At 38.0% G+C, this 13,147-nt stretch overlaps 1 protein-coding gene and 1 long non-coding RNA gene across 2 annotated transcripts in view; one reads left to right on the top strand and one right to left on the bottom strand.

The window, feature by feature from the left end:
* Positions 1 to 1,470: 1,470 nt before the first annotated feature.
* Positions 1,471 to 3,157, bottom strand: LOC134499703 (uncharacterized). Its single transcript, XR_010068171.1, has 2 exons — positions 2,656 to 3,157; positions 1,471 to 1,648 (listed from the first exon to the last, which is right to left on the bottom strand). It is a non-coding gene; the product is annotated as an uncharacterized LOC134499703 (long non-coding RNA).
* Positions 3,158 to 3,162: 5 nt separating this feature from the next.
* Positions 3,163 to 13,147, top strand: part of KPNA4 (karyopherin subunit alpha 4) — a 35,957-nt gene continuing 25,972 nt past the window's right edge. The window contains exon 1 of the mRNA XM_063306493.1: positions 3,163 to 3,554. Coding sequence (XP_063162563.1) covers positions 3,486 to 3,554 — 69 coding nt within the window. The 5' untranslated portion in view covers positions 3,163 to 3,485. The remainder of the gene's footprint in view (positions 3,555 to 13,147) is intronic.

Below are 13,147 nucleotides of genomic sequence, written 5' to 3' on the forward strand. Positions count from 1 at the left end.
TAACAGCAGCATTACAAGTTCATGATTTTGTGCCTCATATGTAAAATCATAAGAGAAATCTTCTTCCTAAAATTTAACATTATTTTGTAAATATTCAATTGCTTATACAATTAAAAACACACATTTTAGATAAATCAAATTTGACACATAGAAAGTAGGAGATTAGTAGATTGGTTTTGATTTGGGCAAAGCTGAAAATATATGGTCTATATCAATAAATCCCCCCTCAAAAAAAAAAAACTCAAAAAAAGCTCCTTGGAAGTTTTCTCAGAAAGAAAATGTTCTGTTCCTGCAAGTTTGCAGCAAAAATTGACATTGGGTGGCACTAATAGCACCCCAATATTACCAAGACATATTTCCTCCAGCACAAATCCCAAGTGAGATTAATTTAATCCTTCCTATTCATTTCAAAATAATACAAACATTGGAATAAAAATATTCCTATAAAAATTAAAAATAAACCAGACAAACTATAATAATAATAATAATAATAATAATAATAATAATAATAATAATAATAATAATAAATCCTTCCTATTCATCTGGAGGAATGGCACTCCCAGATACTGCTAAACACATATTGCAAGCATGGGAATTCACCAAAGGCTTTCAGAAATGCCCTTACAGTATTACCCTGATGGAAATACTGTTTCAAGGATGCAACTTGCTACATCTCTTCCTGCAGATCTCATTGGACAGGCAGAAACTGCTGGGTGAAGGCGGACTGGCAGGTATCCAGGCCTGAGCCATGCTGAGCTTCAAAAGTGACAACCAGTACCTTCAATTGCATTCAAAAGCTAACTGGTAAACACTGCATGTCTCACAATAGTGGTTTTATCCAGGTGAATTAAGAAGCACCTCAAGTGACTGTATTCTGGACCAGTTGTAACTTCTAGAGGTCTTCAAGGGCAGCTCCATGTAGCTCCAAGGGATGAACATAAATATATGAGTAGTGTACACTAAAACAAAAATCATGTGGCACTTAAAAAAAAAGCCTAAGGCATACCTGCAGGAGATTCTAATATGAAATAGTACAGTGGTAGACACAAGAAAACATGCATTTTCTGTGTTGACCCCATCCTTGTGGAAGAATATGCTAAGGCGGGGTTTCTCAGTTAGGGCTCTGTGGAACCTAGGGCTCCATGAGAGGTCACTAGGGGTTCCTTGGGAGATCACAATTTATTTAAAAAACTATTTCAAATCTGGGCAACTTCACATTAAAGAGGTAACTTTCATTCCTTATTTTTAGTTTAAGAACACTGTTAATGCAAATATACAGGCCTACCCATGAAATGAATATAATAATTTTGTAACTTCTGGCCTATATTTGAGTCTGAATAGGCAGGGGTTCCCTGAGGCCTGAAAAATATTTCAAGGGTTTGTCCAAGGTCAAAAGGTTGAGAAAGGCTGTGTTAAGGGATGCCATGTAGTTCCCTCCCTGTTTGTATACAGGTACAAATGATCCAGATATTCCAGGTGCTTTCAAAGGAATGAAGGTCCATCTTTATTTTATAAATTGGATTGTTTAAAACTCTAGTTATTTTAACTGATTTAGGTTTTTTTTTTAATTAATTCTATATTATAAAATAGAAAAACTACTGTATTGTTTTAAAATTTCATCTTGTCAGTTGGTCTGTTCAGAGCTCACCTGGGAAGGCAATGTAAAAGAAATAATTAATACTGCCAAGGGCAGGAATGATAGTGGTCTGAGGTGCTAGAAGATACATTTGTCATGTAAACTACACTCATTGGGGAAGGGGAAGAAGAATCTACTGTGACTTTTATCTGTCATCAATTTTTATAATTCTTTGGAAGCAACTATGCTTCCAAGGTGCCCACAATAAAAAAGTGACAAAAGAAAACTTGAGAATCAAAGTCTCATTTGTGAAATGGAATGGCAAAACAACTATGTTCAATTACAGGTTGCATTTCTTCCATGTTTTGTTTCTTACTGTTCTCTAAACTTTAGTTGGGACAATGCAAAAGAACCTGGTGTTTGTCGCACATTCAGGTTCATTTCATCTCAAAACAACAAGTGTACATTACTTGGTTATACTAAACACTAACATCAAAGATGATCTTTTTGCTGCAGTTGAAATATGAGTTTGTTTTTTAGATGACAATAAGGCATTTATTCTGAACAGCTGAGATTTCTCAAACCTAGTAAGAGAAACATTTTTTGAGAGACACAATGGGCCCAAAACATAAAGCTCTGATAATACGGAAAGACACATTGGCCTATTAAAAAGTTTGCAAAATACACGCCAGAAAATATCACAATTGTAACAACAGTATTACAATCCTGATATTACCAGTATAGTTGCTGCTTGTGTTGATCTTCTGGCCTCCTAAATACAAAGATGAGTAATTGTTTTAAGAAATCAATACACTAGAAGAGGTGAGGAAAATGTTCTAAACTAATTTTTAATTAAAAACATGTTAAGAACAAGTACATAGAAGTGTTCTTCCCTCTTGATTTGCACCCGACTGTACATTTTTAATGTTTATACATTTATTCTGCAAGCCACCCGAAGCCATTTAGGAATAAAATAGATGAAATAAAATAGATGCATTTATTTAAATAAATATAAATATCAACTTTCCACGAGTAACCTAGAGCCAAACCCGCTGCGCCTTGCAAGAAAGCCATTATACCGCCGTTTTCTGAACGGCCTTTCGCAGTCGCAGGAAAGGCAACAGACGCAGGCGCTCCCGACTCCGCCCAGATCATTTGCCTCCTCTATGGAGGGGGGGACAGAAACCCATCAAAGAAACATGGGGATCGCTGAATATTCTTCTGCCGCGCGTAAACGAGGGAACCCCGCTTTTTGGTCCACGTCGAGAGCCATCTGTGCCACCTCTGCTCTTGAAATGACTACTGGGGCCCCATCTGGTTGGGGAGAAGGGTGCGTGGTTCCCCCTGGCGCGGAGAATCGAAAGCTCCGCGAGCGCGCGCCAGGCCTTCCACTCTCCCTTTCCTTCCCGACCGCTCCACCTTTCCGCCCTCCTTCATTTGCGTATGTCTCTCCACCCAAGGGCTCCGGCGTCCCGCCCGCCGCTGAGGAATAGCCAATCACGAGGCAGCGCTGGATGGGAGGGAAGGCGTGGCCGTTGCCCTCTATCTGAGAGCGAGGCTGTAACCTCCTCCCATGCCCCCCTGCCCGTCCCCTCCCCTCCCCTCCCCCACCTTTCTCTCGCTCGCTCTCTTCCCTTCGCTACCGGCACATTCCGCCGCCCTGAGAAAGGCCTGTAAGGCAGCGGGAGCGGCTGGAATAGGGAGGGAGGCCGCTGCCGCCTTAGTTTGTCATCAGGCCAGGCCGGAGCGGAAGGCGGCTCGAGGTAAGGTGGCCAGACCGCCGCGGTGCTGAGGGAAGCCGAGCGACGAAGAAGCGGCAGTAGAGCCGGGAAGAAGGGCCCGGCCGGGTCCGGGAGAACGAGGAGGGAGAAAAGAGGACGAAGAGAGGCCGCGCTCCCTGCCTCCCGCCATGGCCGACAACGAGAAGCTGGACAACCAACGGCTGAAGAACTTTAAGAACAAAGGCCGCGACCTGGAGGTAGGCACCCCTTCCTGAGGGGGGGTCCGAAGCAGCCCCTCGCTCGCGCCGACGGGGGTACCGGCGGGTTTGGAGGTCGGCGATCAGCTGGCTGTGGCGTCTCTGCTAATCTCCCACGGCAGGGCCAGGCGGCTGGCCGGCCGGTGGGCTGGCCGGCCTGCCTGCCTAAATGCCTCGAGGCGAGGCCGGAGCCTCCGCCGGGAGGGAGGAGGGGGAAGGGGAAGGAGGGTGGGGTTCGCTGGGCTTTCCTCTCCTCGCGAGGGACGCGTCGACACTCTACACCCTGGGCAGGGAAGGGCCGCGGCCTAGCCTGCTGCTCTTCGCGGCGGCGGCGACATGGAAGGTTCCGTTTTTCTTGCTCAAAGGGACCAGGAAGGGGATGCTTTCCCTCTCGCCTTTTCTACGTGTGGTAGGCGGTGAAGAGTGAGGCCTTAATTAGATGCCCAAGTTAGGGCGAGAAAAGAAGGGGCCCGAGGCGGATGGAGGAGCCCCTTCCTCCCCGCCCACACCGCTCAGCTGCCTGACATGGAAATGGCCTGTCAGATGACTTGTTTTTCTCCTCTCTTTTTTTCCCCCGTTTTTCCTGTGAACTGCACCTTGTCAAAAAGAACCAGACTGGGAGCCACAGAGTTGCACAAATCTCTTTCAGATGCTACATAGTTTAAATAATTCTTTATTAAAAATAAACTATGTTGTACTACAGTTTCATCTATTCTGCAGTGTAAATATAAATCAGACGATTTTCATCCTGAAATTGTTTCACTTGTTCCTACTTTTGATTGTATTTACTGCAACACTTTACATGTAAAGTGTTTGTGCCATGAGTTTTTAAACTGAAATTTGAATATTGAGGCTGTTCTGAAAACCATTCACCTTATTCAAGAATTCCCTGGTTCAGCCTAGCTTCAGCCATGGAAACAAATGAAGTGAAATTGGCCCAGTCACTCTGCATGTAAGATACCTTAAGCTGTAGCAGGACATAAATCTAATTAATGAATAAAATAAAGCAGTTTCCTAGGGTTGCTCAAGTACTGCCTTTGGATACGGTCAATGATGAAAGGCACTATAATGTAAGCAGCGTAGTTATTGTTTCATTTGAGTAGAAATTCTTCTAAATTGTATGTGAATATCATCTCAGTTTGCAGTTTCTCAGATTTCTATCTCAAATTTTGCATTATGTCTAACAGAAGCCGTCAAAGTTGAGAGTTCATAAAAGATAAATTGAGCTTGCCTCCTAGTGACTTTGGAGACATGTCTGTGTAGTTCTTTAGCAGCAATATGGAATTGGTTTCTTATGGGATATTTTTTCAACTTCGTTGCCTAGGCTGTAGCCCTGGGATTTCCTAGTGATGTCCCATCCAAGTACTAAGCACATGTTTAGCTTTTTGAGATTGGCCAAAATTGTGTAGGTGTTGTCATGTTGCTGGGTTGATTGATTTACACCACAAGATAATCTAAAATACGCAGTATCAAAGTTTTTGCCAGTATTGAACAAAATAATAAGTATGAGCTACAATCTAGTATAGCATGGTCATGAAGTTTCCTACTTCAGTCTTGATTTTCATGAATTCTTGCTGCCATTTCTACCTCTGTTATAACATGGTATTTATCATGCATCTGAACAGCATATTATTTGGATTGTATGCTGCTTTCTTACATCCCTCAGATGGCTGGCAAGTAAACAATCTTTTGAAAATATGGTCAGTTCATATTGTATATTTAAGGATCTGTTAGTATACTTGCTTAGCTGGCAAGAAAGTGCCTTGCTACATATAGTATTGGTTTATTTTTCAATAGATATCTAATATTTCACACCAGCTCTCCTTTAGAGAGGGTTACAAGTAATATCTTATCTCTAGTGAAAAATATAATTTCGTGAGATTAATTAATTTGGTTCCATGAGAAGTATAGTACCAAGGTTCTTTAGTGAAGCCATTAACCTACTAATTCCCTTGACTTCAGGGCTCCTTCAGAGAAGAGAGATATAATGCTGAGAAATGCTGTGAATTCTGGTATTTTGCTTACATATTAATGGCATTTTATGTGAACTTTAATTTTTTTTCATAAATGAGAATTGTGCTGAACATCTTCTGTGAAATTTTTATTGGGAACGTTTTATTCTAAAATTGAAAAATGCTGGAATTAATCTGCCAGTCCTTGATAAGGTTTTGGTATTTACATAATTTAAAAAATAAAAACATCAGTTTTTAATAATTCTACTAGATGAAAAGAAATCTGCATAATAAAAGCTAGATAGCAAATGGAACTGAATGCTTCTGATCTCTTTGTAAAGTTGAACTGTGAGGGAGTGTCAAGAGCCACTGTTTGGGCTAAGTGGGTATGGCTCTGTCATGCAGCAGAAGGACTGAGATTTTTAAATGGTTTTTCTGGGTTTGAGATGGGAATTTTTAATAACTAAAACGTTTGTATAGTTCCTAACTAAATACAAACTTGGTATAAATCTGTGCTCCAGTGGTGAACTAATCCTTGAAAATCACAAGCTGCCATAAATTGTCCACCGCAGATATAAACCCAAAGCTCATGCAGACTCATTTAACTTGTATTTTTGTCTGTATTTTGTTCAGTTTGAATCTTGTAAGAGATATCCATATTCATTTCTAAAGACTAAGGAGAGTAGATTAAGTTGCAATAAACAGAAGGCAGAAAATTAGGAGTACCACAATATTTGCTGATGAAAACTTGCTTTTGCTTCTTACGACTATTCTCTTTTTTTCATGCAGGAGGATAATGAAAGGTGGGTACTTAAGGGCACCTGGGGATTCTGCTTTCCTTCTTCTGTGGAAAACAATCTTCCTGATCCCAGCATTTCAAAATAAAAATCTTAATTACAGAGGGAATATCATTCTTGAGTCGTCTTTAAGTTTTGTGACATTATTTGGTTTGTGAGTTAATAGTCAGATGTACTATATATGATAATGCAGCAGCAAAGAGACTTATGCTAATAAATAGCATGTGTTACCTTCTGTTATTATCTCTAATTTGATTACTATCAAATTATTTTTATGGCTCTGTGGTTAAGGATGATAGGAATTATAATCCAGCACATCTGGAGGATACTAGGTTTAGGAGGGCTATTTTAAATTAATTAGCTGTACTGTGTAGTTGAATGTACTGTCGTAAACAGTCTTGAAAAGCTGCTTAGTAGCTGTGACTGCAAAATGGATTTTAGATTCATTGAGGTGAATCCAGTGAAGTTTCAGATGAAACTGTTCTATGCCAGTTTATGCTGTAATCCTTTCTTAATAAATTGTGTCACAGTTGCATCATGTACTGTCGTAGAAACTTTCCAGGTATTATAATCGTACAGTAGTTCCATTGGATGTTGTTAGCCCCTCTCTCATCAGTAGATCCCCTTCATGTTGCAGAGAATTTGGAGGCATGGACCATCCCCTTTTTTTCCTGGTTTGCAGATGGAGTGTGGGCAGATTAAGGGCTTATATGAGATACTTTGCTGTTCTAAATAACTACAACTCATATTCTGAGAGATGCATCATAGGATCCCTTTTAAAGATGCAGAGGACACAGACTTCTAATTACATATAGTTGTTTCAAGATATTCTGGGAGATGTTTTTTTATCATGTGTTCTCTCTAATAGAACTAAAAACACTGCCATCTGCAATAATTTCTTGGCTTGCTAGTACAGATGGTGATCGATTGACTCTTACACTGTAATCAGATTTTATCTTTACATTGTAACATATTGGTTTGCCCTCTTGGACGATTACCATCTTGATGTGCTTGGAGAACTTAGTAATTCAGTGACCCTAAGAATAATATTAGTGGGAACTTCAAGTCACCCTTCCCAGTATGGGAGAGGTGCAGCTAAGGGTAATCCACAACAGGAATTTATGCAAGTCAGGGTTTTAGAGAGACGAGTGAAGCCTAGGATAAGGAACAATAAAATCAGACTTAGAAAAAGGCAATAGACTACTACTTCAGTATTTTTGCCAAGATAACTATATGGATGTGGCTGAAATGTTTAGACAGGTTCTTGTACCATATGATAAGATTTCCAGAATGGAAGGAACTATTCTAGTTACTGGGGAAGAATGTTAAACTTTATGAATACATCTAGAAATGAAAATATGGCCAGACTAAATCCTCATTTTAACAGAGCATGTACAATTGGAACACAGAATGTGAGAAGCATAAAAGAAGAATAACTTGGAAGTATGAAAGCAGAAATTAAATGCATCAGATTGGAAGTTCTAGGAATAAGTGCATTTAAGATAACCTGAATTGAACGCTTTAAATAGAATATTACATGCTATGCTTTTCAGAGCAAGAGACCATGCAAAGTAATGGAGAGGCAATAACATTCAAAAAGGATATTGTTAAGAATGTGCTTGGCTATATCCCTATAAATGGCAGAATCTATTGGAATTAGTGGTTATCTAGTGAACATCAATGTTGCATAAGCATATGTTCCTGCTACAAACACACTGGTGGAAGAGACTGAACAATTGTATGACAAATTGCAAGATGTGTTAAATGCAACTTCAGGAAAAGACGTAATATTGCTAATGGGTGATTAGAGTACAAAAGTTGAAGAAATGGGACTGCAGGATGATTTTAATTGAGTAAATACAATAAAGCAGGAAACTAAGTTAATAGTATTGTCCAAATATAATTTTTAGTTTATTACCAAAACTTTATTCAGGCAACATAAGCACAGGTTCTGTATTTGACATCATCAGAAGGAAACATCAGGATTAAATCTCCTACTTAAGAAGAAACTGTGGAGAAATACATCCTCATCAGCCACTTCCAGTTATGATTTGTGGAACAGACCATGAATTATTGTGGTCAAATATATTTATTCGTTTAAATAAAAAAAAATAAAGAGAAGATTCCCAGCAAGGTTTCACTTGGATATAAGATCAGTATAAAGAATAGCTTTGCATAACTTACGTGAAAGTGAACCTGAAGAGGTAACAGACATTTTGAAAACTGAAGCAGTTAAAAAAAAATCCTAGCATTTTAAAGTGGAAAATATCTAAGCAGCTTTCAGAAAAGCTATCATGATAGCCAGAGAAAGATGGAGGATGGAAGCCTTCAGTGACAAGAAGGATCTATGACAACTGAATGTTAACTTTTGCATTATCAAACAAAGGATAAAGAACTATATCTCAATCAGCAATATCAACAAATAGAAGGATATAGGAAAATTGAAATAAGGTGCTTTAAAAGAATAAGTCAAGAAAAAGTGAGCCTAAGATAGGAATACTGAAGAGTAATCATGGAATAGATCTGATAGAGGCAATTGAAATCAAAGGAAGATGTAAATATATTGAAACCCTTTACAAATGGGATTATAGAAGGAGAGAAGTATAGTAAAAACTTGATTTAAGGCCATTCAAGAGGAAGGAGTGTCCATTAAACCCAAAAGCTATTAACCATTTTGTACATACATATCTTTTTTCCAAGCCAACATTGCACAGTATTCTATTAATATTTCCTCCTGGAGACAAGGGCACCAGTCTACCTCTTTGTTGCTTCCAAGCCCTTTTTCACTTGGCTCCCACCTTCGCAGTACTGCAGCCAAACTTCCTGCTAGTCCACCCATCCCTGTCTTCCCAAGACATTCCTACCAGTAATCTCTGGCTTGCTCTTCCTCTGGGCAGGTGCTTCCCACTGCTTTTACTGAACCTGTCACTAACTGTCCACTCCCCTGATCTTTGTAGTTCTGTCCCAGAAATGTAAAATCAAAATCTCAATTTATCAAAATTCACCTTTGATTCAGAAGGCTGTCTGGACTCAACTTTTGTCTGTTGCATCCAAACCTTTTAAAATAGAGGACTGTCAAATACATGTCGTTTGTAGAGAGAAAAATATATTTTCAGGAACTTACTCCAGTAGCCTGTGAGATGTAAGTGGCAATAGACTATATGTCAAATAAACATCAGATGTAGATGAAATAGTTGTTGAGCTGTTTAAACCTGGAGACGAGGCATTTAAAATGCTATTAAGTTCTGTACCAAAAAAAAGAAGGTAATAAGACTGTATATATTCATCCCTAAGACAGGAAATGGAAGGCAATGTATGCATTACCGAATAATTAACCAGTTCCCTGTACAGGTTTTTTTTAACTTGTTTTTCTTAAGAGAAAAGAAGGTAATAAGACTGTATATATTCATCCCTAAGACAGGAAATGGAAGGCAATGTATGCATTACCGAATAATTAACCAGTTCCCTGTACAGGTCTTTCTATTACAAAGAATAGAGCTCTATATGGGAAAATGAGAAAGGAGCATACAGGTTTCAGAAAAGGCAGAGGGATCCACAAACAGATACTTAATGTATAGTGGATAATTGAGAGAGAAAGAGAATTTTAAGGAAGAGGTTTACCTTTGCTTTATTTACTACAAACAATGCCTTTGTTTTATACTTCATGCCAGAATTTGAAATATACTAAGACTAATGGGCATGCCAGAATGCTTGATTATCGTTTGAAGATCCTTTATACTAGTTTTATAAGAAGTTAGAATAAGAACTGCATTTGGAGAAAATTGTTCACAATAGAGAAGAGAGTGATGCAAGAATGCATGTTTTGTCCCATATCTGTTACATAATATTAGTGAATTAAAAGGCTGAAAGAGGTGACAGCTAGAATCAAAACTGGAGGTTGAAATGCTAACAGTAACATACAGGAAATATGCAGATGATACCACACAGCTGAAACAAAAGACCATTAACAAAATAATTCATTATGAAAGTAAACATGGAAGATGAAAAATTGGGGTTAATATTAAACATTAAAAAGGCAAAGCTAAGGCCACATCCAGCATGTTTAGAGAATTCACAGTGAATGCAAAGTACTGAAAGTGATAGATAATTTTGTCTACTTTTTGCTATTTTTGAGGTCTAAATAGACCATCTCAAAGCATTTTTCCAATCCAGATAGTTTTGATACAAACTGTGAATTTGCCAATAGCGAGATTCTCTAGCCATAGACCATAGTGCCTTTTTATCTAGTCTTTAGAGATATTTTGAGTTTCTTCAACAAGATTTTCTTTCAATTGCAGAAAATTCTGATGAGTCAGTGGTTTTATTAAGATTTATAAAAAGTACATAAAGGGCTATTTTGTTTCTCTTTGTGTGTGTGTGCACCCCTTTGAGTCAAACTGACAGATACTTTCCACTGGATCTCCTTTCCAGTGGAAAGTTAATACCATACACAGGAAATGTCTATAGTGCATAGCAAACCATAGTCTAAACTGCATACATTGTAAAATGCAACACTTTAGCTAGATGGCAGCACATAGCTATCTTGGTTGATGTAGAAAGCTAGAAAGAAGTGAAACCCTACTGAAGGTCATCTTCATTTGCTAAAAAGGAAGTTTTTAATGTGGAAGGCTTTCAGGCATGCTCCTGTATGCTGGGTTTTTAAAACTAAAAATATCCACCATAAATGAGATTATTAGTAGCACCCAACACCACAATAGATGCAGGAATAAACTTCCAGAATTAAGTAATGTTACAGCAGTCTACAACAAATGTTTTAATTAATATCAGTGATAGTTACTTTTATGGGTATTTTTTAACTCTGAATAAATTAGGTGGACCTTGTGTACTTTGTTTCATGCTCTTTCCATAGAGGGGGAAAAATCACATTTTATTTTTATTTTTCAAAGTTTTTTTTAATGTAAAATTGAAGTTTGCCAGAGATTAGACTAGGTAAATCTCTAAAAGGTACTGTATGTGTTTAGTTGTCACAGCTTTAGAAAAGAAACTTGGAATGCTTTAATTTTCAGTGGTTCTCACTGTAGTCTCAAATTCTTCCATTTTGAATGGTCATTTCTCCTTAAATTAAAGACTTTAGTGATAATATCTGATTAAATTCAGAATTTTATTCCAAATAGGTTTGTGCTGTCCTGTAGTAAATTCTTAATATAACTTCTGGGTGATTACCAGCTTTGGACAAGAAAACATGAATGGTTAAGGCTCCAGGCTGGAAACCAGGAGACTGAGAGTTCTAGTCCCACTTTAGGCATGAAAGCCGGCTGGGTGACTTTGGGCCAGTCGTGCACTCTCAGCCCAACTCACCTCACAGGGTTGTTGTTGTGGGGAAAATAGGAGGAGGAAAGAGTATTAAGTGTGTTTGCCACCTTGAGTTATTTATAAAAATAATAAAGGGATAATTAAAAAAAAAAACCTCAGTTAAATTATTAAGTTATAGTGCTGCTGCCTAGAATGTTTTAAGACATATTAACTGTGGAGATACTCTGAAGTGTCTTTCCTTGCCTAAGTATTTGCTTATTTTGTTAAAGTGAATTATTCATATTATAGATCATGAATTTTATTATTTTAGATTATAATAGCACTATATAGACATGTAGTGTCAAAATCTGTTGACACACTTCCTCCCCACTTGTTTCATTGGATGGGAAGGTGTGTAAAGATATTATGTCTGTATTCAGCAAAACATGGTTCTTTCTCTGATTAGGAGCCCTATTGGGCTAGGTAGATGGTCTATGGTAGGTAGATGGTCTATGATTAATATAGATCCTCTATGTTTAGGTTTGAATATTAACATAAATCATTAATTCCTCTTTTTAAAAAAAACATGTTTAGATTAGTTAAAAGCTTTTCTGAGGGTGGATGGATGGGTAGATAATGAAACTTCACTGACACCTCTTTTGTCTTTAATTTTCTGCAGTGGGGGCTGACATGGAAACAATTATTAGATTCGGCTTTTTTATTTCATGAGCTAACTGACAATGTAATTCTTTACTCACAGAGTTATGCATACTCTCTAGTCCAGGGGCTAATCATAATGGAAACAGTTTAGTTGGTTTCGTTAATGCTGAAATCCTTAACATATTGTCCATAGGAGCCTGTGTGCTCACACATACTGTACATTCCTCAGGGCTTGGTAGATTCCCTGCCCCATTTGAAATTGGTGTTGTAACAAAAAATGTGGGTCTGTTGGAGTTCATGTGTTTGAACCTAAGCTTCATACAGGCCTTGTTTTTGGAATAACTTTTTTTTTCCTAGCCTTTTAGCTTACTTGTGTTTTGTGGCTGAAAACACCTTCCATGAAATCTGTCTTGTATGAGAGAATACAGCATGTTTTCAGAATGTCTAATTTGCTTACCAGCCCCCAAAGGCTTGGAACCCTGGCCTGCAAAATTAAGATTTTAATTCCCTCCTGTAATCTGAAAGAGGAAATGAATAGGAACAGAAGGTGCAGTTAAAACCAACATGAGCTTAGCAATGAGCTCCAGATATATATATACATACATACATACATACATACATACATACATTTCTTTCCATGTCTTGTGAGTAAACCTGACATTATTCCTTCTAACAATTTGAATACTTTAATATCTGACAAATACTGTATTGGGATAACTTAACAAATAAATTGTTTCTACATACTTGGGGGTCTCTAAGTATGTTAGCATATATATATATTTATAGAATAAGAATAAGTAAGCCCACACAACAGTGTGACAAACAGGCATCAGTTTCTAGAACATTGAAAATACTAATCTGAGATGGAAAGGTTTGTTCTATTCAAACTGCTAATAGAATGTCTAGGAGCATGGTTTAGGATTTGAGGGGA

The sequence above is a fragment of the Candoia aspera genome, chromosome 6, assembly GCF_035149785.1.
Source record: "Candoia aspera isolate rCanAsp1 chromosome 6, rCanAsp1.hap2, whole genome shotgun sequence".
Taxonomy (NCBI): Eukaryota; Metazoa; Chordata; class Lepidosauria; order Squamata; family Boidae; genus Candoia; species Candoia aspera.